At 48.5% G+C, this 27,906-nt stretch overlaps 1 protein-coding gene across 2 annotated transcripts in view; it reads right to left on the bottom strand.

The window, feature by feature from the left end:
* IGF2BP2 (insulin like growth factor 2 mRNA binding protein 2) overlaps positions 1-14,709 on the bottom strand; it is a 121,400-nt gene extending 106,691 nt beyond the window's left edge. For both annotated transcript variants that reach the window (XM_056819870.1, XM_056819871.1), the window contains exons 1-2: positions 14,328-14,709; positions 12,831-12,891 (exon numbers count right to left, since the gene is read on the bottom strand). In XM_056819870.1, the coding sequence (XP_056675848.1) occupies positions 12,831-12,891; positions 14,328-14,502 (236 nt within the window). In that variant the 5' untranslated portion in view covers positions 14,503-14,709. The remainder of the gene's footprint in view (positions 1-12,830; positions 12,892-14,327) is intronic.
* Between the last annotated feature and the right edge of the window lie 13,197 nt (positions 14,710-27,906).

The following is a 27,906-nucleotide window of genomic DNA, read 5'->3' as shown; positions in this document are numbered from 1 at the left end:
AAAGATCACTCAGAAAGAGGGCAATGCCACAGGGAGAAAAACCAGTCCAGCTGCATCTATGGGAGATAAATGACTCAAGAGCTCACCCACGGAATTCCACCCACTCACCCATTCCCCTTGGGAGGCACCATTTCACAGGAAAGCTCTTCCTTCCTTTCTCCACCCAGCACCTGAGGAAGGAGCCGGGGGTGCAAGGCTGGCCAGTTCCTGGGCCCGCCCCCTCCTCCCCTCGACCCCAATCCCAGAAGGAGCCACAGGTGTCCACGGCCCATTCCAGAGGAGGCCCCTCCAGAAAATCCATACATTCCAACCCATTGAGCAAGCTTGCACAGGCCTCCCTCCCCTCTCTGGGGGCAGAGCTGGGCCTCCCCAGAGTTTCCGGATCCTCATTCCCCTGGGGCTGCCCATGGCACAAGGAGGAGAAGGAGGAGGAGGAGGAGGAGGAAGGAGCAGCCCCACATGGAGCACCCAGCCAAAGGCTCCAGGGAGGAAGCAGAGGAGAGCCGAGACACGCGGTGTCCTGGCCATCCATGTTTTTCCACAGGTGCTCCTGTGAATTCCTGGCATCTTCCCGGGCCTCCTGCTCTTTTCTGGGACCCAGAGCTGAATTCCGTGGTCCCCTGTACTCTGGCTCTTCCCAACTCCCCCAGATGACGCAGGACCTCTCCGTATTTATCCTCCATTCGTTGCTCCATCTCACTGATGAGAGAGGAGGCGCCCAGGGAGCAGAGATGGTTTCTGCCTTTGGACTTAAAGCCCGAGTCCTAGCACAGTATAGTATAGTATAGTATATAGTATAGACCAGGAAGGGCTGGAAGCAGAATTTGAACTCGAACCTTTCTCAGAACTAAGTCTGCCACTCGGCCACCCAACCCGGAATGCAAGTCTCCCTCCCTCTGAGGGCTCTCAGCGATTATTCCTGGATTTAGGGTGACGACTAGAAAAACAGTCTCCAGTGACCAAACCAAGGGCTCCCTGAGCTTGCCCAGGTCCCATCCAAAGTGGCGGAAGATCCCAAGAAGGGGCCCATGGCCAGGCTGCCCTCCAACCGAGCAGGGTTTTGTGTCTCAGGCTCGGCATCGCCATCCAGGCCGGTCTGGATCTTGGTTCCTTCATTTTCTAAGGGGAAAAGTCAAGCCCAAAGGAAAGGATCAAAGCTGGGATTCCCATCCTCGCAGCTCCCCCAGGAACGTTTTGGAATGTATTCTGAAGGCCGGGCCTGAGAGCCAGCGCATCATGTCAGCAACATTTATATTACAAGATGGTCCACGACATCGAGGGGCTTCTGGGGATATTAAGGGTCGCCCCTTGCTTAAAACAAGCCCCCCGAGTCTACTGGCCTGCCTGGGCCCCTCCAAGCTCCCTGCCTGGGACCCCCCCCCCCCATCAGAGGGTCTCCATCAGTCCTCTCTCAGTGCCGGCAGAAAAATCCGTAAAAAGGTCTCAAACCACTCACCGAAAGCCACATCTCGGGTCACTGGGCTCCTTCCTGCCCAAAGAAGCGCTGGATCTCAGAGGTTATGGACCTCTGGGGAGGCCTGGGGGTGATGTCTCAGCCTGGGGATGCCTCAACTCCTCACCAAGGGAAACTGCTCCAGTTCATTCAGGGAAAGATAACAACGTTCCTTCTTCCCAGTAAGGCTCAGGGCCTCCGGAAAGATCTCTGCTGTCCTGGCGTCGAGGATGCTTGTGAGCACACGCTGACTGCGAGGTTCTGAGGAAGGAGGAGCCTTTCTGTGGGCTTCCTGGTTGCCCCTCTCCCTCCGCAGCCCCGGCAACAGACTTCGGCGATGACAGTCACTGCTGCGACTTCTGCACGATCCCCTGCACAATCCCCATCCCGGGTCTCTCGTCCTGCCTTTGTCCTGGAGGTAAGCTTCTAGCGCCACTCCACCACAGGCTCTTCAAAGCAGCCACCGACAATCTTTGCCCTGCTTGGTTCACCCAACGCTCAGCACCGTGCCAGGCACGCAGTAGGTGCTTAATAAATGGACTGACTGACCGCCAACCATGGGGAAAATAGTAAAATAAACCAGCCTGCTGGTGAGTCTCACCCTCCGAGCCAGGCTGGACTTTTTTTTTTCAACCCTCATCTTCCACCTTGGAGTCAGTCAATACTGTGTATTGGTTCCAAGGCAGAAGAGAGGTAAGCGCTAGGCAATGGGGTGAAGTGACTCGTCCAGGGTCACACAGCTGGGAAGCATCTGAGGCCACATTGGAACAACTTCAAGTAGAGGTAGGTCTGTTATCAAAAGTCCATTGTGGGGGCAGCTGGGTGGCTCAATGGAGATGTAGAGTCAGGCCTAGAGATGGGAGGTCCTGGGTTCAAATCTGACCTCAGACACTTCCCAGCTGTGTGACCCTAGGCAAGTCACTTCACCCCCATTGCCTAGCCCTTGCCACTCTTCTGCCTTGGAGCCGATACACAGTATTGACTCCAAGACCAAAGGGGAGGGTTAAAAAAAAAAAAGTCCAGTGTGTGTGTGTGTGTGTGTGTGTGTTCATCTCCCCCAACTTGCAGCCTCTGTGTTTATGACACAGCCCGCGTTTACGCTGCTACACTCTCCCAAGCTATTTATTTTATAGTATATTTTAAATATAAAAATACTTTATTTTATAGATGGTTCCTGGCTTGAACTGAATCTGCCCAAACTCCAAGCTCGCCCGTCTCTGCCCCTCCGCCTAGGAGCCTTCCGAGTCAGGAGGAAGGAGATGCTCCACTCAGAGTTCTTGTCTGAGTCATTTCCGCATTCCAAGAGCCTCCTGGCCACTGACAGCTCCAGGCATGCTCCATCTGGGGAGAACCCCAAACGGAAGGAAGCAGGTCAGACTTTTTATTAAATGACACCCATGTCGTGTCGTCCTGTCCCACCCCCCACCCCCAGCCTGTGTCCTTGGGGCAAAGCCTGGAAGGTATCTTGGTGCTGGGTCTGAAGTCCAAAAGACCCGAGTTCAAGTCCAGCGCAGACACTTTCTGGCTGGGAGACCCTCAGACAAGTGAGTTCAGAGGTCTTTACCTCTGTTTCCCCCTCTGTAAAATGGGGATGATGGTGGCTCTACTGGGGAAGGAGGGGGATGGGGAAAAAAGGTGGCCATCCTCATGGACCGTTTGGGTCAAAAGTCATGGATTTCTCTTTTTTTTAACCCTTACCTCCCGTCTCAGGCTGGATCCTCAGTATTGACTCTAGGACAGAAGAGTCCTAAGGGCTAAGCCAGGGGGGGAACCCAAGTGACTTGCCCAGTATCACACAGCTAGGAAGAATTTGAGTCCAGATTTGAACCCAGGACCTCCTGACTCCAGGCCTGGCACTCTCTCCTTGTATAAAAAATGTCGGCGATCAAGGCTCCTAGCATTCTTCAAGCAGGTAAAAAAAACAAAAAACAAACATTCTAAGCAAGAGAAAAGGCAGAAAAGAAGGATGCTGCTACCCATGCTACCTCTGGGGAAAGACCTGGACCTTCCGGAGGGAAGCCGAGACCTGGGTAACCCACTTGATGGCGTGACAGAGAACAGGAACTATGGCAAAAATCCACCACACCAGCTGGGGGGGGGGGGGGTCACAGGACTGCAATGCCTTCCCTTTACATTTGAGGAAACTGAGGCCCCCGGGGGACGGCCAACTTGAACAATCCCACCCTAGCGGCAAAGCCCTCCCTTTTACAGTCCAGACAAGTTCACTATTTAAGAAGAAAAAGTCGAGGCTAGCTAGAAGGCAGCAGCTACGTTTTTACTTTATAACAACTTTATTTATTAATAAATTACACTAAAATGGGGGGTCCTAAAAACTGGGCCAGCCCCTCCAGCTTCCTTCCACTCCCAGGCAGCACCAGCTTAGAGAAGGACTGACCTGTGGCCCGTCTGGTCCTCCTCCTCTTTGGCCCTCTCTTCCTCTAGCATCTCTGACCTCCTTCATTCCCAGCCTCCCAGCAGAGGATCCTGAACTCTGGCTGGCTGCCCTCTCCCCATCTTCTCCCCGAAGCCAGAGGGCTCTGACTCGGACCCTGGACACCTTCTGCCCTCCCATCACACAACAGTCATCGATAATGGCAGCCCCCATTTAGACGTCCCTCTAAACTGCAAAGCGCTTTATTTATTTCCTTTTTAACCCCCACTCTCTGTCTTAGTAACAGCTCTAAGACAGAAGGGCAAAGGGCTGGGCAAACGGGATGAAGCGGCTTGTTCACGGTCACCTCCCTAGAAGTGTCTGAGGCCAGATTGGAACCCAGGACCTCCTATCTCTGAGCCTGGCTCTCCATCCACTGAGCCCACCAGCCACCCCCGTCCATGCCCCGTGGTGTGTTACAGACACCCATCCGTGTCTGTCCGATTCTCCCTCCTGGACTTTTAAGATCCAGAGGATCAAATGACTTTTCGGCTCTCCCCCAGCCCCTGCCTGCACACAGTAGACTCTGGCGGCAACTTCTGTTGTGGATAGGAAGACCTGGGAAGAGCAGAAGAGACGTGGGGATGCACCTGACATGCCAGTGAAGGCTCCCGCTGGACAGAAGCCGCCTGCGGGTCTCTGAGGTTCTCGTCCTCTGTGACAGCCGTGTTGGTAGCCTCCTCCCACTCCCCAAACCTTCTCGACAGGCCCTTGCTGTCCACAACCAAAACCACACTCGAGGTCCCGGGCCAGAGATGGCCCTCGCCTTCCCCTTCGGAGGCCAAAAGCCTTAGAAAGACATTTTTTTTCCTGGAACAAAAACTTTTTTTCCCCCTTGTCTGCTTTGTGGAGAGCAGACTAACGTTTTACCATCCAAACAGGAAAAGCCCTCCAAACAACGCGGATGGCGCACTGCAATTTGGCTGCTTGAAACAGAACACGTACGGTGCATGCTAGCAAGTGAGAATGACCGGTTCGGAAGAAGGGAGTCAAATTAGAAAGTACGAGCTTTGTTCCCCCAAAAGATTTCATGATCCTAGAAGCCTAGAATCTTGAGGCTAGGGAGAAAGCTCAGTAGTTAGCTCATCCAACCTGTGCCTTACCAGGCAGTGCTGTCATCGCATTGCCAGCAAGCACTCATCCAGATTCCAAATGAATACCTCCATGGATGGGAAACTCACTACCTTTGGAAGCAACCCATTCATTACACCTTGGGGTCCAGAGAGGGAAGCAGAGGCAAATCCTATTGTCAGGAAGTTTTTTCTTTGTTATTTCCCCAAAGTTCTCTCTCCATCCAAAGGAAGGGGGAACCTATCTCCTCTCTATCAGACTGTCCTTTGAAAGCAACTCTTGGGTCACCCTTAAGTTTTTTCCTCTCCAGATCAAACCTTTCCTTCCCCCCCCCCCCCCATATGGCCTGGCATTGCCTGTGCTGGTTGCCCTCCTCTGGACAGGGTCCCGTTTATCAAAGTCATCCTTCCTGAACTCTGGAGGCCAGAACTGCCCTCGACAACCCCTGATGGATTCCGATGAGTCTGAGGGCAGCAGGACTCTAGAACCTCCCTCATTCTGGACACCAGACTCTGGCACACGCAGCTGAACATTGCCTTCAGGTTCTGGACAGCCAAGGGTCACGCTGGTGGTTCATATCAGACGTCTGATCCACTCAAGTCCCTCTACCTCTTTTCAACGTGAATGGTTGTACAGTCACGCCTCCCCCAGAGGAATTGATTTTTTGGACCCAAGTGGAAGAATTCATGTAGGTCCATTACATGGATGAGGCAAAAAAGAGTGCTGGATTTAGGGACTGAACCCCTTGGTCAGCCTCTGTTTCCTCAACTAAAATGAGAGTTTATCAGAAGACCCTGAAGATTCCCTTCTACCTCTAAAGCAGGGCTCCTTTGACATTTTATCTTATTAAATCTAATCCATCATTCTCTCTCTTTTTAAAAACTCTGATCTTCTGACTTAAAATAAAAATGACATTTTAGTTCCAAAGCAGAAGAGTAGCAAGAACTAGGCAACTGGGGTTAAATGACTTGACCAGAGTCACAGAGTCAGACTTGAACCCAGGACTTGGGACATCTCCAGGTCTGGCATTCTATCCCCCAAGCCTCCTAGCTGCCCCTCATCATTCTCATCTGTCCAGCTCTTTCTGGATCCTGACTATACAGTTCAACAGGTTTGCTGTCACCCAGCTCTGTGGTATTCACACATTTGATGTCTGCCTTCATCGTGTCTTCCAATGCCCCATGGGGAAAACTAAAGATGGTGGAGCTCATCTTCATAAGAAGGCTCGTCAAGCTTCCCTGGGGAGTTCTGTGAGATTTAAAATGGTTGAGGTCTTAAACTGTAGTGATTAAAATAGTGGAAGATATAAATTGTGATAGATATAAGAGAGGGTGAGTAAATTTGACTGCAGAAATATGTTTCACTACAGTGTCTTGGGTTTTAAAATCAAATATAAGGTGGTCGCCAGGGAAATATTCCCAATTATTCAAATACCCAAGTCAATTGGGTTTTATAGAGATTTTAATTATCAATACAATGAGTAATCAAAGAAAGAGAGAGAGAGTAAGAAAGGAATAAGTATGAAGGGCCTCAAGCCAATATGGCCTAGACCTGAGTCTTAAAAGAGAAATCAGTCCGTTTTTTAGCACTCACCACAAGGTCTGACTAAACAAGGATACTAGTGACACCAGGCCAGCATCCTTCCTCAAAGAGTCTTCCAGCCAGAGATTGTTTCAAAGAGCCTCTCTCAAGAGCCTCCAGAGCTCTTACCCCAGAGGGACAGAGCCCCTCAGAGGAGCTCCTCAAGGAGCTCTCCTTCAGAATGAGAATCAGAAATCGAGATTTTTCGCTCTTCTCTGAGCTCTTATTTTTAGGGGCAAAATTTCCTCTGTCACCTCCCCTAAGTCCTTACATCTACCAATCACTGTAGATGTTTCTAAAGGACCGCCCATTTTGAATTCACAGCTGAGTAGTTTTAATCTCTTTAGTAAGTCAGAAAAAATGCTGCTGTGTCGACAAATTTCATTAAGAAAAAACCTCTGAATAAGTTATCACCCTTTTAGGTTTAAGTAGTTTACAAGTTGCCCCACCTATATGGGTACCTAGCATCCCATTGTATCAATTTTAAAAACAGGCATGACTCAAAGAACTTCCTGTCCTTTCCATAAGCATGAGTCAAAGCACTTTCATTGTTCAGCAAGGCCTAAAGCAGTGTTAAGTAGGGTGGAGTAGGGATATTCCAAAGGCTAGGAGCCCCCACACTCAAGTAGAGTTCTCACCATCTGCTAGGGAATTTTTTTTTTTAAATAACCCTTACCTTCCATCTTGGAGTCAATATTGTGTATTGACTCCAAATCAGAAGAGTGGTAAGGGCTAGGCAATGGGGGTCAAGTGACTTGCCCAGGGTCACACAGCTGGGAAGTGTCTGAGGCCAGATTTGAACCTAGGACCTCCTATCTTAGGCCTGGCTCTCAATCCACTGAGCTACCCAGCTGTACCCTAGGGAATTTTTTTAAGTAGAAGATTCCCCAATGGGGGAAACCCCTAACATTCATAAGTCTGAGAAATTTTGAGGTTTACAGTTCTACATGGTGGCTTTTCTCAAGCCATGTTCTGTTGAACACCCCAAAAACCCCACCCCCTCAGTGGCATTTTTTACAATTTGAGATAGGAGCTATGGCCATGTCTGTTTTTAAAGTTTCAGTCTCAAACTCAATCAGAACCAGCGCTTGGGACTCTTGATCCTCTGTTTTTCTACATTACTCAGGATATTTCTATAAAGTAAAATGGCAAATGACCCTCTCCCTAATCCAGTTCTGAATGGAAACAGAATCCAAAAATCCAAACAATGTGGCTTTTTGAAAAACGATGGTCTCCTATGCTTCTCTGATTCTCACTCCCCAGAACCACTCAGAGAGCTGTTTGCTCAGTGTATTTCACAAGGTTCATTTTTGGACTTGTAAGTTCTATAGGCAGAGAGTTGTGTAGCGGGAATACCTAGAGAAAAAAAAACAGGAAAAAAGAGGTGGGGAAAAATCTGTCTCGGACAGTCCTTTTGACAGCACTCAATCTATTTTATTATTATTATTATTATTTTAAAACCCTCACCTTCTGCCTTAGAATCAATAGTATTGGTTCCAAGGCAGAAGAGTGGTAAGGGTTAGGCAATGGCAGTCAAGTGACTTATCCAGGGTCACACAGCTGGGAAGTGTCTGAGGCCAGATCTGAACCCAGGACCTCCCATCTCTAGGCCTGACTCTCCATCCACTGAGCCACCCAGCTGCCCCCAGCACTCATTTTATTGAAAAGGCTCAAAGTAATCCACGTCCACAATTGGACAATCAATCAGCAAGCACCTAAAACTGTGCCAGAGGATGGGAAAAGAAGGGTCCAAAATGATAACAGTCCCTGCCCTCCAGGGGCTCCCATTCCTCTGCCAATCCCAGCCAGTTTCTGCTGTTCTAAAACTTGAATACAAGCCTGATCATCCTTGGGTAGGGTCTCTGGAACCACACTGGTCTAATGATTTGGTTATCTGCTATTTTCTCTACCTCTTCTGAAATGTGGGCTGCTTCCTGCTAAGCTGAGCCCCTCCATCTTTCTTTTCTTTTTTCTTTTTAACTATAGTCTCTCATTAAGTAAATGCTACAAAACAGAAATCATAGAAATGCCATCGAGGACTCCGGTGAGGAATCTGCTCCCAGATGGGCTCTGCACACCAGGGGCTGTGATTCCGTTTCCAACGACAAATATATAGAAATCTAAAAAATAAAATCCATTTGAAAAGGCATCAAGAGTCTGCTTTTAAAACCCAAGCTTCTGATAGCTCGGCTAACCTAAATAAGCGGACGTTCAGCGCTCCAGTCAACGGAATTACATTTTTCCGTTTCAAAGTTTAGGGAACATTCTATAAGAAAAACATGGTGGTTTATCGAAAACAAGAGTGAAATATTAATGGTGAGATGCATCGGCTTCTACATCATCTGAGGTTTTTTTTTTAAATTATCTCAACACACATCCCGACCCGGGAAACCTTCATGAAACTCTTCCTGAAATTCAGGGAAAAGCTTTTGTCAATTTCATGGAAAAGGTCTGGTAAATTTCCTAGTAAACAACCAGAATGCTGTGGAATGTGAATGGCAGCAGCATAAGCTTTGCTCATTTTTCCCCTGTCAAAATGGTCCTTTGAATGAATGGCCAAAAATACGACCCACCTCCAGATTGCTCTTTGGGGTTCTCCTCGGAGCTCCCCACTGAAAGGACACCCCGTGGGGTAGTCAAGTCCCCCCTTGGAAAGAACGGGATGATGAAAGTCAGTCCTCTGAGTAAGTGAAGTTTAAAGGGCCCATTTCGGCCTTCGCCCCTTTCCCAGACGGAACTAAGGAGGCCTCGGCATGATGGGAAGGCAGAAACCTGCTGAAGGGGGTGGCTCGGGCTTCTTTCTCTGGGAGAGATCGGCTCCTTCGTTTCCGTCCACCACTAAATCATAGAAAAAGATCCACCGAGACGGCTGTTTTCTTTTTCTTTTCACGGCAAACTGGAACGGCCGGCTCCCATTTTCACACGAGACACAAACAATTAGTATCTTTTCTTCTTTATTCTGGAATGCTTTAAAAGAGATCTCAAGAACGGACGACCACATTTCCTCCCCCCACCCCCAGCCCCCATCTCCAGGCAGCACAGGAAGACACGCAGGGAGCCCCGGCTTGCTGGCTGGACGAAAAACAAATTCCAATTCAAAAACCAAATTACAATGATCATATATAGCTCTGGCTGGCTGATGTATACAATCCCATCTGCCTCCTCCCTTTGGCACGAACAATTCCTAATTCAACAAATGCTGCTGAAGGAGGCGACTGAACATCCTTGGAGAAGCCTTTTGGGGGCTCGGAGTCTGCAGAGGGCTGGGGACTTCTGGGTGTTTGGTTGGGGGCTGGCTCGTTTTCTTTTTGGTATTTACTTCCCCCATACACAATGTAGTACATACAAGGCAAACACAATTGGGACACTGTTTTCTTTAACATTCCTATAGGAGGCCAAGGCCGCTGACATGGGAGAGAACACAATTACTGGTTTTGAAAAATCATGAAAGACAAATTCATGGCTTTTTCCTCCAACACCTCCCAGGAGTCACATCCTCCCTCCCCCTTGGGTCATGTCTGTCCCTGGCTTCTGGGTTCTTCCGAAGTGGGGGAGGTCTGGGGGGGGGGGGGTGTCCCCTCTTCTCCCCCTGCAGTTTCTGGGAGGCTCCCACCCACACTGGTTACGGAAACACACTCAAAGCAGAAGGTCTTCTCCAAACCAAATCGGTGGGCTAGATCTGAACCAAACTGTCAGCAAGCAGCGTGTAAAGTGAAACTTCTCCAGGCGCAGGAGCAGGCGCTGGCAGGCCGGCGGGTGCCCAGCACAAATAGAGCTTATCAGTCCTCTCCCTTTCGGGCACCTTTGATCTCAACAGACCCCATGGCAGAACCGGATCCAACCAAATACTGTCCTGGTTGGTGGGGGGAGGTGGGGAGGAGAAGACTCAAAGGTTGTTTTCTTTCTAATTCAGCCCAGCCTGCAAGCAAAGGGGAGGGATGCTGGTTCCCCACTATTCCGACAGTTACAAGGCTTGTATTTGAGGAAAAAAGGCAAAACAACGACCTACGTCTGAGCCAACACAAAACAGTCCGCAAAGCAAACAACTATTTCTATTTCCTTTTGAAATTTGGAATCTAAAATTTCAAAGCTCTCCGGGGACTCTGCTATAGCTCTGTGTGTGTGTGTGTGTGTGTGTGTGTGTGTGTGTGTGTGAACACAGCCATCTGCATATTTGCACGGGGGTACGAGCGGGCAAACCATCCCAGCAGCTGCATCCAAGGAAGTGTGAAGGGCCGTCTCCTCAGCTGAAGGACTTTACAAATCGAACCAGGTCCTGGCTGCCCCAGGCCGGCAGGAAGAAGGTTACTGTGTGCACCTTTAGAAAAGGCAATGACGGACGGCCAGCAGGGCAGCTATGTTCTAACTTACTCCTTTTTCTCGGCGATTCAGAGAGGATGGACATACACAGACACCCAAAGAAGGCCAGTGGGGTTTGGGAGAAGGCCCCAGGGACCCGGCTCCCAGCCATGAACACATCCACATCTGGGCCACCACTACCCCCCCTCACTTCCCCTCCTCCACTCCCAACTAATCACTGAAAGGAAATTCAAATCAACTAATAAAAAACCATGAAACTCCAGGAAAAACCACCAGGCTCCAGGGCTTATGCATTCAAATGGTATGTTCAGAGTGAATCACACCCAGAGCTGAGTCCTGGGGAAGAGCCCCAGAGTCCACATCCACAAAGAAATCCAGCCCAAGTTGGAGCCATGGAAAACTTTTCTACCTATACCGAGCACCAGACCATGGGGTCAGCGAGGCTCGGCTTAAAGGGCACCATTCCAAAAGCAGCATTTCTCTGTTTTGGGGGTGGAGGAGACAACACAACCACAACGGTGGCAAAAGCAAGCCGAGAACACATACAAAAAAGCCACTTCAGGGTCAGGCTGTACATCCTTTGGACAAATTCACGGAATACCTGTCAGCCATTTCAGAATTTCAAATGCAATCGAAGCTTTGTTTTGTAACTTAAGGCAATTAAAAACACAGTGGAAAGAGTTGGGGAGCCAAGAAGAGCGAACGAACCTTCTAACAAGGGGTCAGGTGGAGGAGCTCCTTCAATCCTGAGCTCAGAGAGCTTCACCCCCCCAGATTCTCACAGACACACACAAACCAAAAAGGGCACAAGAGTGCATCTATGGCAAAGCACTCCTTTGGGGAAAGGCCGTTTCAAGGCTCCCAAACCCGTCTGAAGTGAGTGGGCTCTCTTCTTTCAGGAGGGGAGGCTTTATTGATCTTGCACTGGATCCATGGCAAATCCTAACCTTTTCCCTTTCACTAGTCATTGTCTCCTAGTATATATGACAGGCACTGACGGGCCACCAGCTAAAGGCTGACAGAGAAAGCCATTCAGAAAAGGGGGGACGGCCCCCAGCTTGGAAGGATGCCTTGACCCCTCACCAGGGAGCATTGCTCAGCTCGGTTGGTGTTTGGGAGCCTCCTTCAGCACTCTTGGCAAAATCCAGAGAGGGGTTCCACGACCAGATAGGAAAATTCAGGATCCAAGACTCGGGGGCCCCCAGGGACCTTGGAAGTGGTCCTTTAGTTCAATCCCCTCATTTTACAGATGAGGAAACTCAGGCCTCAGCAGGTTTAAGGGGCTGCTTTACCCTGTGACAGCTCCTGAGACCAAGTACCAGGAGGGGGTACAAAGGGAAAAGTAACCACAGAGAGCAACTGAAAAAATGTAGCCAAGAGAAAAAACTATGTTCATTTTCCTTCCTTCTCCCCCACCACACACTTCTTTTCTCCTCCTCCTCCTCCTGACTGATGGCAATTTCACAAGGCAAAGGATTGTTCTATAAATCCGATGTCCAGAGCCTTGCGGGTTCCCACAGAGCCGGAGGTTCCTCTCCCCACTCCGGTGTCCAGCCTAGACCCTCCGTGGGGCTCGTTCACTGGGCAGATGGGAGGCCACTTGCCTAACTTGCCATCATGGGAGGTGGGGCTGTCAGTCGGACTTTATTCCTCCCAAATGCCCGAAGGGAAGCCCAGGGCTGGGGTGGGGGTGGGGGGGTTTGAGCCCCTCAAGTCAGGGAAGAACTCCGCCAGCAGGGTTTCCTGGGCAGCGCCCCCTCCCTCCCCCACCCCCAGCTACCTCTAATAAAGTGACCCCGAGATTTGCCCAAACACCTCCCATACTGAAAGTAAAACTCTAAAGGCAGCATCTTCGGCCAGCAGAACAAAGGAAAGTGCACGAATAAATTCTGCCCCCCCCCCCAAAGGCCGGAGATCAGGTTTCAGGCCAGCCACCCCAAATCCAGACAAACAGCAAAAGCAAAACTTATTTACCTCAGTTTTTTGGGGACGGAATAATCGACTTCCATGACCTTCCCATGTAACTCCACTTTACCTGGAAATGAGAAGGAAAACAGTTTCAGAGCGTCTCTGGGGGCTCCGAGGGGTCGGGGAGGGGGGAGAGGGGCCACCCTCAGCTGTGGGCGCCGGAGCTGGGGCGGGGGAGGGGCAGCACTTTGTCCAAGCGGGCCCCAGGTGGGCACTCTGGGAGAGGGGCTCGGCACCGTGCGGCCCGGGCTGTGGGTGGTGTGAGGGTCGGGAGAGAAAAGTTGCTCTTTTGGTTTAAAGCCGCGCCAAACTGGAAGGATGAGCTCATTTGAGAACCGAAAACGCAGGGCTGGGCAGCCATGCTATCTCTGGGTTTGTTGGTGGCCCCCAGCGGCTGGGGCGCCCGAGTCCCGGCTGATAAGCGGGAGAGCCGAGCCGGGAGAAGGCTCCGGAGCCTGGCCCCAAGTTCTGGGCTCTTTCCCTCAGCGCTGGTTTGCGGGGGACCAGCGGACACCCACCCCCTCCCCGTGAGAGAGTGTCACTTTGGCCCCGAGTGTCCCGTGTCCGCCCCCCCCCACCCCCGGGGCCCAGGCGCCACCGCCGCCAGGCGCAGCTCTTCGCCAGTGTGCGCCCGCCCGCTTGTGTGTGTGCGTGTGTATGCGCGCCCGCAAGTGAGCGCCCGCAGCTCCGTGCCCACGTGTGCCCATGTATGCCCGTGTGTGTGTATGTGTGCCTGCGTGTGTGCGCTCCCGTGTGCTGCCGGGGCGCCGGGGCCCGCCGGCAGTGCGCTCGGCGCCCGGGCCCCCAGCCCCCTCTTTGGCTCAACTTAGCTCCGGGCCCCCGCCGAGTTCCGCCAGGGCACCTCGTAGAAAGGTGCTCGGGGCCGCCCGGGAGGAGGGGGCCCAGTCGCCGAGGCGCCCCCGGCCCGAGGCGGCTCTCAATAAAATCGGAGAAAAAAATACGAGAAAAATACGAGCGCCCAGCAAGAGAAGAGGAGGAGGAGGAGGAGGCGGTAGAGGAGGAGGAGGAGGAGGAGGAGGAGGCGGAGGCTAGGCGGCCAACGCTCCAGGGCCCGCGGGGGGCGGGCTAGGGCCGCCGGGGCGAGGGGTCCACTGTGCGTGGGAAAGGGGCTCCAACACAGGTCGCGAGGCCGCGCAGAGGGCGGCCCGCGAGTGCGGCGTCCCAGGACGGGACAGGCGTCCGCAGGGGCGGGGGCGCCCCGCGGAGGGATTTCGGGGGAGCCCCAAGAGGGCAGGAGGTCACGGTCAAGGCCACGGCTGCGGAGGCGCGGAGCGCCGCAACCCGGAACAGGGCTAAGGGGGCTGCCCTCGAAAAGGCTACCCCGGGCTGGCTCGCCGACCAGGCAAGGACGGGGTGCAAACCTCGGGGTGCTGGGGACCCTAGTCTGCTCTGGGGGAAGCGCGAAAGAGGAAGAAGCGGGAGGAGACGCGAAGCGTGCGCAGTCTCGCGTCGAGGGCCGCCGTCGGGGGGCCACTCACTCACCGGACAGAGTCTCGATAGCGCGGATGGCCCAGTTCTGGTCCGGGTAGTCCACGAAGGCGTAGCCGGCCTTGAGCAACACGGGGCCACTCAGGGGCAGCTTCCTGTCCCCGAAGAGCTGCCGGAGGTCGTCGGCTGTGACAGCGGGGCTCAGGTTGCCAATGTAGAGTTTGTTCATCGTCTGCCGCCGCCGTTCCGGCTGCCCCGGTGCTGTTCCCTGCCCTGCCCGGCGCCCTAGCCCTCGCCTCCTCCTGGTCCCTGGCGTCCCAGTGCCCTCCTCCTCCTTGCCAGCTGCCCCCCGGCCGCCCCACCCCAACTCCAGGCGACTCTGCCTCCAACTTGTGCGCCCGCGGGGGCCTTGGACTCCTCCCGTCCCACGGGCGGGCGGCTGCGGCGGCAGCGCGGGGACAAAGCGCTCTCTACCCCCCCCTCTCCCCGCGGGGTGGCCGGACTGGCGGGCGGGGGGGGGAAGGGGGGAGGAGCGGCAGCTGTGGGGGGAGGGGCCGGACGGGGTGGGGGCGGGGGCGGCGGCTGCAGCGCGGGCTGGGCGCGCCTGGGTCCGCGGGCTGGAGTTGGGCGAGTACGAGTGTGTGTGTGTTCCTGCCACCCGGCTAAGGAAAAGGGGGCACCGGGGCAAGCCGGAGTTCAGGAGCCAAAGTTGTGCACCCTTGGGCGTGCCTGACTTCAGAAAAGTTTGTGCGCGTGTTTTGCGGGATGCGCCTGTTTCTGTCCACGTGCGCGTGAGCTGCGGAGGTGTGGCTGGGCTTGTGGGTGTGCATGTGCGTCCACCGGATTTTGCTGCGAGTTTGCGGTTGTTTAGAGCCCAGCGTGGTGCCGGGCGGCGAAATTGCGGTTGTTTACGGCCGTTAGTGCCCGAGTTGCGGGGGTGTGGCTGTGGGTTGCGGGGGGTGTGGCTGTGCTGGCCTCGTGTGTGTTCGGGAGTCTGGGGTGTTTACGTGGGTAAGCCCCAGGGGTGGGGAGCGAGTGGAGCCAGCGCCCCCTCCCCTCCCATCTCTCCGTTCGCTCCGCCCCTGCCACCCCAGCGGCCGGGCCAGCTGCGGGCCAGCTACACCCAGAGATGGTCGATTTCAGCTGGCCCCGGAACCCAAGAGCCAAGCCAAGCCGGGCCGGGCCGCTGCGTGGAGAGTCCGCCTCTCACCCTGGCTTGGGCTAGCCGCTGTGGGCGCCCGCAGAGGCTGCGTACCCTCGCAGAGAGTGTTCCGCCACCTACTGTGGGTGCGGGGGGGGGGGGGGGGGGAGAGAAGAGGCGGCGCGGGGACACTGGAGTCCGCGGGCGATGGATCTCAGGGAGCAGGAGGAGTGAGGTGCTGGCAAAGCAGAGCGAAGGAGCGCCCCAGGAAGGCCCCAAAGGTTGGCCCTTTTGAGAAGTTTACAGTCTCATGGGAGGGACTGAAAGAAAGCTGGGGGATTAAGGGGGACCTAATCCACTCCTGCTCCTAGGCATTTCCCCCTCGAGTCCTCGGCTTCCTCTGCTGTAAAATAAAGAAGTTGGACCAGGTGAGCTCTAAGCTCATTGGCCCCAGATCCTCCTCTCTAGCTCGGTTTTGAACCTCGAGTGCAGGAATATTTTGGAAAAGATCTGATTTCCCTTGTAACCCTGCGCTTGACTGCGTCTTAAAGCGTTGTTCCGAGAAGGGACTGGTCTGCCAAAGGAGACCAGAAACCCCCTCCTGTAAGGTCTTCGCCAGTCTGGAGATCGGGTCCCTCCCTCTCTGCTCCAGAGAACCTTCTGTTCTAGGGTCTCTCCTCCTTTTGATATTCTCTGTTCTGGGCTTCCTTCTCATTTCATTCAGTTTCCTTTTAGTCCTGATATTGGTGTCTGTGGCCCATTGCAGTTGTGACATTCAAGGTTGCAGGATCTCTAAGATCTGGCCTTCTCTTCCTCTTAGCTCCAGCAGTGACCATTCTAGGACTTTTTGAGTTCTAGAGCCACTTGGTCTATTCTAGAGTTGCTCCCATTTCTGCCAACCTATGTTCTAGGTTCCCTCTCAGCTCTGACAGTCTCTGTTCTAGGGTTATTCCCAGTCCTAACAGTTTTTGTTCTAGGACCCCTGCCCACTCCCCCACTCTCACATTCTGGATCCTGGGTTCCCTCCCAGCTCTGAGAACTCTGATATTGGAGTTCTATGATTCTGACACCAACATATGAACACCGGCAAGAAGATGCTAGATTGGTTCCTCCTGACTTTGGACCAAACAAGAGCCAAGTGGAATCCGGGAGAGAAATCTAAGAGTGGTTTCCTCCCTTCCTCCCCTTCCTTCCTCCCCTTCCTTCCTCCCCTTCCTTCCTCCCCTTCCTTCCTTCCTTCCTTCCTTCCTTCCTTCCTTCCTCCCTCCCTCTCTTCCTTCCCCTTCCTTCCTTCCTTCCTTCCTTCCTTCCTTCCTTCCTTCCTTCCTTCCTTCCTTCCTTCCTTCCTTCCTTCCTTCCTTCCTTCCTTCCTTCCTTCCTTCCTTCCTTCTTTTCCCTTACCTTAGGATCAATAGTGTGCATTGGTTATAAGGCCATCATGGCTAGGCCACTGTTGACAAAGATGAAGCACTCTGGAAGCTGCTCCGTTCTCCCTCTTCCCAGCGATGGTGAATGTGTGTGCCTCACCTCCTGACCAGACACCCCAAGCTTTCTCCCTCACCTCTCTCCAGTAATGAGGGGGGATCACAGACAGCTTGAATTTGCCCTCTGGGCACCTGAACTTGAGAAAGGTTTGCCAGGAAGGCTAGACAATGGGGGTTGCCCAGGGTCACCCAGCTAGGAAGTGTTTGAGTTCACATTTGAACCCAGGACCTCCCATCTCTGGGCCTGGCTCTCCATCCACTGAGCCACCCAGATGCACCTTTTTGTTGATTTTTTAATTAAAATTAAAATAATAAAATCAAATCTACCTTTTCTCTTTCTTCCATGCGCTCCCCCCCCCCCAAGAAAGCAAGAAAAATAAAACCCCTTGTGCAGACATGTCTCCTCAATCAAAACCAATCCCCTCCTTGGCCTTGGCTCCCCCCAAAAGTCTCTGCCGGCTCTTCCGAGGACACGGGCATCCCCTGCAGCCTTTGTTGTTGGTTCTGGTGGGTGTTGCTGTGGTCAGAGTTAGCCAGTCAGTAAGATAGTTTCGAGGGAAGAAATGCTTGTTGGGCACTTGGGGAAGGAAAGCCCTTTAAGATCTAAGGAAGGAGCCCCAGAGAAGGCTGGGAGGCGGCAGGGGAGGGCAGGGGGGCTGCCCCTGGGATCCAGTGGAAGGATAAAGAGAAACGAAGCAGGAGGTGAAGCGGGGGTGTGAGTGGTGCTGGGGGAGACGGTGGAAGCCCAAGTTTGGAAGGTCCCATTGGAGGTCAGAGGTGATGGAGAGCCTCCCATGGTCAGGGCAGGATCCAGACGCAAAAGGGAAGGAATTCTGGCCGGTCATTCTAGGAATGGAAGGCAGGCAGCAGGACCCTTGCAGTCATTTGGAGCTCAGTGACTGGCCCAAGCCTGTAGCTACGACGAGGATGAAAAGCAAAAGAAGGACAACTAGCAAATGTGTTTAGAACCCGGTGCCAGGCACGGGAGAGACAGACGGACAGACTTCTCTTGATTTGGAAAGGCTCACAGCCTAGCAGGAGGATAAGCACTGGAACGCCCCAATGAGACCTGCAAGTTAGAAACCTTCAACACCAAAGGACTCAAGAATCCTGGCTCTGGAGTCAGAAGATATTGAAATCTTCCCTCGGAGGCAAATCACTCAGCCAGTCTGCTCCTCAGTTTCCCCATCTGCAAAATGGAAGAGTTGAACGAGATGGCTACTAAAATCCTTTTGGGCTCTAACCTTTGACCCTAATGGTTGGAGGAGAAAGGTCAGCCAGGGAATTCTGGGGTTGGACATTAAAGGATGGAAAGCACTCCCAACTAGTGGAGAGGGGAGGTAGTGCAGGCATAGAAAGTGGTGCCAAGCAGCCTTAGGGGGCCAGCTAGGTGGTGAAGTGGTAAAGAGAGAAAATACTACACTTGGAATGAAGAGGACTCGAGTTCAAATGCAGCCTCAGACACTTCCTGACTGTGTGACCCTGGACAAATCACTTAACCCCCTCTTTGCCTCAGTTCCTCATTTATAAAATAGGGACACACCAGCGAAAGACATGGCAAACCACTCCAGCTTCTTTGTGGAGAAAACCAGATGGAGGACGAATAGCAACAATACTCCAGGGGGGCAAAGAAGCGAGTTTAGAAAGGAGTATGAAAGGGAGAGAAGACCTTGAATGCCAGGCAGAGGAATGAGGTTTGGGCTCAATAAGAAAGATTTTTGAACAAAGATGTGTGTGTGTATATATATATATAAAGATAACCCCAGGAGGAACAAGAGAGAGAGACAGAGACAGGGAGAAAGAGAGAGAGACAGAGGGAGAGAGAGAGAAACAGAGACAGAGAAAGAGAGACTGAGACAGGGAGAGACAGAGAGAGACAGAGGGAGAGAGAGAGAGAGAGAAGGAGACAGAGAGAGAGACAGAGAGAGGGAGAGAGAAGGAGACAGAGAGAGAGAGACAGACAGAGAGAAAGAGACAGAAAGAGACTGAGACAGGGAGAGAGAGACAGAGAGAGAGAGAAGGAGACAGAGAGAGAGAGAGGGAGAGAGAAGGAGACAGAGAGAGAGAGAGAGACAGAGAAAGAGAGACAGAGACAGGGAGAGAGAAAGAGAGACAGAGACAGGGAGAGAGAAAGAGAGACAGAGACAGGGAGAGAGAAAGAGACAGGGAGAGAGAAAGAGAGACAGGGAGAGAGACAGAGAGAGAAGGAGACAGAGAGAGAGAAACAGGGAGAGAGAGAGGAAGAGGGAGAGAGAGACAGAGAGAGAGGGAGGGAGGGAAGACACCTGTAAAGGGGCCATTGGAGAGCTCCTGGCACAAAGTAAGAGCTTAATAAATAAAATACCTCTTGCCTGCTGAATGAGCACAGGCAAGTCACTTAAATGACCCTCAGTTTTCACAGCCTCAGCTAAAAATACTTGGAAAGTAATACCCAGTGGAATTGCTACAGAAAGGAGGAGGGAGGGAAAGAATTGTGATTCTTGTAACCAAGGAATAATTGACTAAATAAAATTTTCAAAAAATAAAAAATTCAATTTAATTTAATTTTAAAAAATAAAAATACTTTGAGGAACCTTCCCCTTTGTGGGGTCGAGAGGTCCATAGGGGTTACACATGGCCCATATTTTCATACTTAAAAACCGTGCTGATTTTCATTCCTCTGAAACATCCTACTTGTCATAAGAGATGGCTCGTGGGGAGGCAGAAGATCACTCGGAAGAGCTATGGTGATGTAAGAAACAGAAAATATCAATAAAAATGGATTTTTAAAAAAATTAATTGGAAAATACTTAAGAAAATAAATGAAAATTTAATCAAACACTTAAAAAATACCTGGAGGAGCTGCCATATAGGTTGCTCCAAGGAAGCGAATGAAGTAAGGTATGTAAAATGTTTACACTCTATAATGTCCATTTTTATGATTATCAAAGTCACCCGTCTTTAGAGTCTGCATCCATAAATCTGTCCCTCCTAGCCCAGAGTTCAGTCCTTTCCAGTTCTGATGTTCTGTTGTCTGTGTTCTCATTTTTTCTGCCCTGATTTCCTTTGCATTAAAGAAGAGGAGGTCAAGGAAGAGATAAAGGAGGCAGGGAGGAAGATCAGCAAAGGTGAGACGAGGAAGGGTGACTCAAGCTCACTGCTACTGGTATTACTGGAGGGATCAATGGCACATTGACATTTCAAGTGGAACCCATAGGCAATAAAAAATATTTTTTGCATGATTGAACATCACAAAAAATATCCAAAGGAAAATTAACAATGGAAATGATCTATAACCAAATAATATGAATTAGTAGTTGGCTTTTTATAGTTCTTTATAAAGCACTTTAAATGTATGGTCTTAATTGATTCCCACACCATTATGAAGTGCTATTATTATTATTCTCATTTTGCAGAAAAAGAAACAAGTTCAGAAAAGTAAAATGATTTGCCCAAAGTCATACACTGATCATGTGCCCAAAGAGGGATGTAAAACTATGCTTCTCTGATTGCAAGTTGTTAAATTTATGGTTGGACTGAATATATTTTATTGGTCACCAGGGATTTAATTCCTAAATTCCAAAAATGAATTACTAAAGTCAGAATGGAATTTATGGTAATTTATTTTACAATCGAGGGAAGATATTAAGGAAAAGAGAGAGAGAGAGAGAGAGAGAGAGAGAGCACGCACTCCAGCTTCCTCTGAGTCAGGTAGGAATTCAAAGGCCCCCAAGTCTAGCACTTTGTTCATGATGCCTGTCATGATGCATTTCAATGCTCCCTAAACCACAATGATGGCCCAGGGAATAACATATTTGAACTTGGAGTTAGGAAGACGTGTTTGAATCTTGATTCAGATATTAACTTTGTGACCCCTGAACAAGTCATTTAACCTCTCAGCCTCAGTTTCCTCTTCTGTGAAATGGGGATAATAATAATAGGGCCTATCAATGGGCAAGTGCCATATAAATACCAGGCATTATTATTATTTGTAATGATAGGTCACAATTTGATAGCTGACATCTATTTAACATCCTAGGGTTTGAGTTGTCCAACTCATAGGTCAGGAAACTGAGGCTCAACATGTCTAGATATTTACCCAAGATCACACAGGCAGTATTGGGCAGAATTTGAATGCAGATCCTCTGATTCTAGAGATGGCACTCTTTCCACTGAACCCTATGGCCTCCTTTAAATTTGCCAAACTCCTCTACAATTCTACAGAAACACAGGGAAGCAAAAAAGGATCTTTCAATCTACATTTCATTTTATCCAATAAAAAAGTTTATCCAATAAAAAAGTATAAAAATAATAATAAAAATAAATAAATTTAAACCTTCATAATCTTTCAATGTAGACACTCTAGTATTATTCCCATTTTACAGAGGAGAAGACTGATGAGCTGAAAGTTCAAATGTCTTGCCCTGGTCACAAAGCAAGTAAGTGTGAAAGGTAGAACTTGAACCTAGATATTTCTGTTTTTAAGTGAAGCATATTATCCATAACATCAGGCTGCATTTCCATTTTACAAAGCCTTCTTCATAATATCCCTTCAAGGTAAGTACCAGAAGTACAGAAAGCCTTCCTCCATCCCTCTTAATGCCAGTTCCTTCCCTCTGAGGTCATCCTCAATTTATCTTATATCTATCTTTTTTGCATATATTTGCATATCATCTCCTCCATGGGATCATGATCTCCTGGAGAGCAGGGACTATCTTTCACCTCTTCTTGTATCCCTAGAACTTAGCACAGTACTCATCACATATTAATTAATTATATGATTGTTTTAATTTAATTTATTAAAAATTAATATTAATTAAATTATCATTATAATAATAAATGTTTACTGGCTAATAAATTTCAGGTACAGAAAATGAGGCTGTTTGTTGACATCTTGCTGTAGGATTCCTCAGTTGGGAAGGGTCAGAGATGAGACTGGAACCCAGGTCTTCTAACTCCAAGCTCTTTCTTCTGTTCTACAGCCCTTATTAGTGCAAATAAATGCAAACCAAGCCCACAGCTCCTTTTGTACCTCCCATAGCAAAATTGCCCCAGTTCTTTGAGTCATTCATTTTGGGGATTAAATCCCAAGGAAAAGGAGGGGGATACATTTGTATGAAGGTAATTATTCAAAGCTAATGATAACAGAGCTGGAAATAGCCTAAATGCTCAGGTGGTTGAACAGTGTGTGAGTGAGCTGTGATTGAGTTTCGAACAAACTTGGAGTCAGGAAGACCGGGTTCAAAACTTGCCTCCTATGTCCTACCTGTATCCTAGGACTAATCACTAAATTGCTTTGAACTTTGACCTGCAAAATCAATATACTAATTACCTGATTCACCAGGCCTGGAGTCAGGAGGTCCTGGGTTCAAATGTGGCCTCAGACATTTCCTAGCTGTGTGACCCTGGGCATGTCACTTACCCCCATTACCTAGCCCTGACCGCTCTTCTGTCTTAGAATTGATTATTTAAATGGAAACCAAATGGCTTAAAAAATTAATAATCCCTTCGGCATTTACCTTATTGTAAGGCAGAAATAAACAACTGAGTATCAAGATCATGGTGTGCACTACAGCCCAAAAGGATGTCAAGGGCATTATTGCATGGCCAGTAGTCCTGACTTTTGTATTGTCACTGGACTTCAATGACTCTGGGAGAGGAGACTGATGACTGTGCAACTCTGCCTCTCTTTGGTCCAATTCATGTGCAAGTCAAGACATCGTGCCGTGATGTCATCAATTCTCTTGGAAAATGGAGCAAACCTAAGCCCCAGATGGATATCAGTTATTCCGGGGCACCGGTACCATGCCACAATAGAGGATGATGTATCCGCCCCCCACATTGCACCCTGATGAAATTAGACTGATTCTCCTTTGTCCTATGAAGTCAATAATGTCTTCCATGAGCCAGAGATTATGCTAAGCTCTGAGGATATAAAGAAAAACAAAAACAGCCCCTCATCTCAAGGAGCTTACATTCCTTTTTTTTTAACTCTTACCTTCTGTCTTAGAGTCAGTATCCCTGGGCAAGTCACTTAACCCATTGCCTAGCCCTTACTACCCTTCTGCCTTGTAACGCTATTGATTCTAAGATGGAAGGTAAGCATTTAAAAATAAAAAGTTTTCTATTTGGGAATAGCTGAACAAATGATGTGAATTAATGGGATATTATTGTGCCATAAGAAATGATGAAATGGATAATTTTGGAGAAACCTTGGAAGACTTTTTTGAACTGATGCAGATCAGAGGACATCGCCTACATAATGCTTTGGACAAAACCTTAAACATGATGAAAGTGCTCAATAACATGAGTTGTTTTTATTATTGGAACAAAGCAGAATTAGGAAAACATGACACAATGATAACATTACAGAGAAAAATAACTTTGAAAGACTGGAGAACTCAGATCTCTGCAGTGATAAACCCTGAGTCTGAAAGAAATAATTGAGAGGAGCCATGCTTCTCGCCTTCAGCCAGAGATGGGGGCGGGGGGGGGGGGGGGGGGGGATTGTGTGCAGAAAGAGACCTAGATTTCTGAATGTGGCTAACATGGGAATTTGTTTTCCTGGGCTCTGTCATTTGGGGAAGTCTGTTATTGTAAAATTTAGCCATTGTTATCTCTTAAGGGACAGGTAAAAAAAATAAATCCTTGGCAATTGAAAAATAAAGCAGTTTTAGAAAAGAAGGAAATGAATAGAAACTTTCAACTGATCTTATAGGCTTCTGAAAGGGGAGGTTCCTCCTGGTTCAGTGGCCCGGGTGTTTGATGCTGCTCTGGTCTTGAGAAACAATGAACCAATCAAAAGTTGCTACGTTCATATGCTCTTTAGCAACAGTTCAAAATTTGTGCCCTCACCAGAGGTTAAGGTTCTTCACCATTTTTGTGTTGTGGCCCTCCTCTGGCAGTCCAGTGAAGTCTTTAGATCCATTCTCAGAATACTGTTTTTTAAATTCATAAAATAAAACACATAGAATTACAAAGGACATCAAATATTTTTCAAATCCATTATAAAAATAAATTCACAGATGGCAGATTGAGAACCATCACAGTAAAGGAGTCAGAGATCATGCCTGCTCCAGGGGAAGTACCTCAATCCACACTTAAATATTTGTTCTCCTCATAAAAGCAACAGGGATGCTTGGGGATCATTTGTCCATATCCTAAGTTCTGAATAGTTTTTAGATGCCCTGAAAAAGGCCAATAATTATCCTTTTAAGCAACGGATTTCATCCCCTGGCTTCCTAAGCTTTGAGAGTGCTTGTTTCATTAAAGCATCTCAACACAGTCCATGTGGGATGGTTAACAACCTTCTGAATGCTGAGCAGAGTCCTAGTAAGTGTTGTCTTAAGAAAGGATAAAAGAGGGAAGTTTGTACCCCGAGGAAGCTTGGACTTTCAGTATGGATAAGGGGAAAGGGAGGAGAACCCCCTTCTCAAAGCAGGGTTCAGGTGAGACAGCAGATGTATCGGGTTGGCTCAGAGAGGAGAGGGGGTTTGAAGATTTTCCCTCTTCTGCCTTCCCTCCTTAGCTAAAGCTGTTCTCTTGTCCCCCCTCCACTACTTGAGACCAAAAGGTCTCCCCTTGATCCGTTCACTCACACTCAGCTTGGGGAACAGATAACTTTTAATGTTAACTCAATCAGATAATACAAAAGGAATAATGGGCAGGGAAGAATTGGAAAAGGAAAGTGGGAAAAGGGGGTCCCTGTCTCTATCTAAACCCTTTCCCCTCCCTCCTCCAGTTTAGAGGGAACTCAGGTCTTGGCAGCCTGAGTCCCCTGAGAGAAAGTCAGGTTGACAAACCCCTTGGCAACAGGAGCTGAGGTAAAGTATGCTCAGGTTTCTCTTCAGAAGTTCCTTCAATTGGGAAATGTTGGGGGGAGGGAGGATTTCTAGTCACCAACAGGAAAAATGGGTAACCCTCAGGAGAAAGTCTTTTCCCCACCTTCTCTCTTTAGCTTTTTAAGACTGAGAGACCCTCCTGTTCTCCAAGCCAGAGTCTCCTTCGGGATTCCACTCCTGGGTCCCCTCCCCCATTGAGGTGATCAATTTCACATACTTTTCAGTCTGGCACTTTTTATCTAGTGCCAGCCTCTGACACAGAGTATTCAGCACTGTTCTTAGATAGTTTCCAAATGAAGTCTCTTGCAAGGGGCCCAGACTTACCATAGCTGGTGGATGTGGAGATGACAATTGTTCCCAAATACAAAGTTAGAAGAACTCAACAAGCAACATTTTACACAATTCTCAAGGTATGGGCCATCTTGATATTATTAAATGAGCTTAATTCAACCTAAAATAATCAGTAAAGAACAAAATAAAAATAAACAACTAGCAAATATGGGGAGGGGAAAGTAAAAAAAAAAAAGGTCCCATCTCAGACAGAAAGAATAGTCCCATGGAAAAATATTCTAAATTAACTAATTAAATAAAATTTTCCAAATGAATGAATGAACAAATGAATGAGTGAATAAATAAATAAATAAATAAATAAACAAATGAATGAATGAATGAATGGGCCTATATATATATATGGGCATATATATATATGCTCTTTAGCGAGAGTCCAGAGGCACATGCCCCACAGGAAAAAGCCAATGGGTAGGTCTAACTCAGTGGGAAGTTCCTTAGATCAGCAGGTTACCCTTTTTACCACTTTTACAAGAGATAATAATGATTGTAACAACAACAATAATAATAATATCTATCTCACAAGGTTGTTGTAAGGATCAGATGAGATAATAATGTGGAGTCCTTGCAAATCTTAAAGAACTATGTGTCAGTTATTATGAAGAGGGTATAAAAGGATGGAATCTCCTTTGGGAGTTCATCAAAATCTGTATAAATCATAGAAGTTCTTTTGAGGAGCACCCCTCTGCAGGATGCCTTTTCCTAATCCCTCTCCCCCAGTTACTTAGGGGTTTTTTTTCCCTCTAAGACTACTTTCTGTTAGCTCTAATTATCTTGTATAAACTAATTTGTGTATATGTGGTGTTATTCATTAGAATATAAGTTCCTGGGGGCAGTATGGTAGCCCAGTGGATGGAGAGCTAAGCCTAGAGATCAAAGGTCCTGGATTCAAATGTGACCTCAGACACTTCCTAGCTGTGTGACCCTGGGAGAGTCACTTAATGACCATGGCCTGGTCCTTACCACTCTTCTGCCTTGGAACCAATGCACAGAATTGACTTTAAGAAAGAAGGTTAGGATTTAAAAAAAGAAGAAAAAGAATATAAGTTCCTTTCAGGTCAGAATTGGTTTTTTGTTTTTAACTTTTTGTTAACTCTTAGCACAATGTCTAGCTTAGAGCAGACATTTAAAAACCATTCATTCATCTATCTATCTTCCAGCTCTAATTTTGTCTCTTTTTCTTTTCCTTTTCTTTTGTTTTTTAAACCCTCACCTTCCGTCTTGGAGTCAAGGCAGAAGAGTGGTAAGGGCTAGGCAATGGGGGTCAAGTATAAGATTTAAAATTGCTGTGGTTGTAAACTGTGGCAGTTAAAAGAGTTGGAGACATAAACTGTAGTGAGTAAAATAGTGGAAGATATAAATTGTGATAGATATAAGAGTGGGTGAGTAAATTTGACCACAGAAATATGTTTCACTACAGTGTTTGTTTAAAATCAAATATAAGGTGGTCGCCAGGGAATATATTCCCAATCATGAATATGCCCAAGTCAACTGGGTTTTATAGAGATTTTAATTAATAATACAATGAGTAATCAAAGAAAGAGAGAGAGTAAGAAAGGAATAAGTATGAAGGGCCTTAAGCCAACATGGCCTAGACCTGAGTCTTAAGAGAGAGAGATCAGTCAGTCAGTCTTTTATCACTGTAACAAGGGAATCACTTTAAAAGACTGATATATATTAATTTAAGGTCGCCAAGGAATCAGCTATGTAATTCCTAAATGAAAAACTCAAGTCAGCCGTCAGCCTTTTTTGGAGTTTAATTACAATAGGAGTAAGAAAGGAATTAGAGATAGAGAGAGAGAAAAAGGGAGAGAAGGGAATAGGGCTTAAATACCCCTTCTGTTTAGGCTAGGCCAAAAGGCCCAAGCCCTTAGATAGCTGGGGCAAAGAAAAGAGATCAGTCCCTATCACTCATGTGTCCAAAATGGAGAAACAGTCTCAGAGGCCCCCACCTTCAGCTTCCTTCAGAGCAAACCTTCTCAGAGCCACAGGAACCACACCGACCAACCTTCCACCTTCCCCCTCAGTCCTCACATCTACCAATCCCTGTTCATCAATTTCCCTGTCAATGGAGGCTCTAGCTTAACCCAGGACTGCCCAGAGGTTTCTGGCTTTTGCACATGTCTGTTGAAGGTCATATTTTCAAATGATTAAATCTTTACTCCTTTGCTACAGCCCTTTCTAAATCCTGTTAACTTGAGTAGGGTAGAGATTGGAATAATTAAATTTTGATCTAGGCTGCAGCCCTTACTCAATCCTATTAGGACTGAATAGGGTGGAGATTTATTCCAATTATCTCCATTGTATCAATTCTAAAATCAATCAAGACTCAAAGAAATTCCTGTTCTATGCTTAAGCATAGGTCAAAGTCCTTTCCATTGTTCAGCAAAGGGTTTCTGTCCTAAAGTAATCTTAAGAAGGGAAGAGAAAGAACATCCCATGCCAATGGGGTTCCCATTCCAATAGACTATCAGTAAGAAATTTTCCAAGTATGAAATATCCCAATGGTGAAATTTCCAACATTTATAAGTCTAAGGAAATTTGAGGTTTACATCACTCACCACAAGGTCTGTCTAAGCAAGGATTCTAGTGACACCAGGCCAGCTCCATCTCAGCTGACTTCACCAGAGAGAGTTCCAGCCAAAGACCTCCTCAAAGAGAGATCCAGCCAGAGACTGTTTCAAAGGGTCTCTCTCCAGAGCCTCCAGAGGGACAGAGTCTCCTCAGAGGAGCTCCAGCGAGACCTCCTTAGAGATTGTCCTCCAAGACCTTCCCTTTTCTAGAGCCTCTCTCAAGAGGTTCTTCCCAAGTGATCCTCATCAGAGATCCTCCAAAAGGAT

The sequence above is a fragment of the Monodelphis domestica genome, chromosome 2 (assembly GCF_027887165.1).
Source record: "Monodelphis domestica isolate mMonDom1 chromosome 2, mMonDom1.pri, whole genome shotgun sequence".
Lineage (NCBI taxonomy): Eukaryota > Metazoa > Chordata > Mammalia > Didelphimorphia > Didelphidae > Monodelphis > Monodelphis domestica.
Note: the sequence above shows the minus strand (reverse complement) of the source record. Positions and strands in the feature narration are given on the sequence as shown.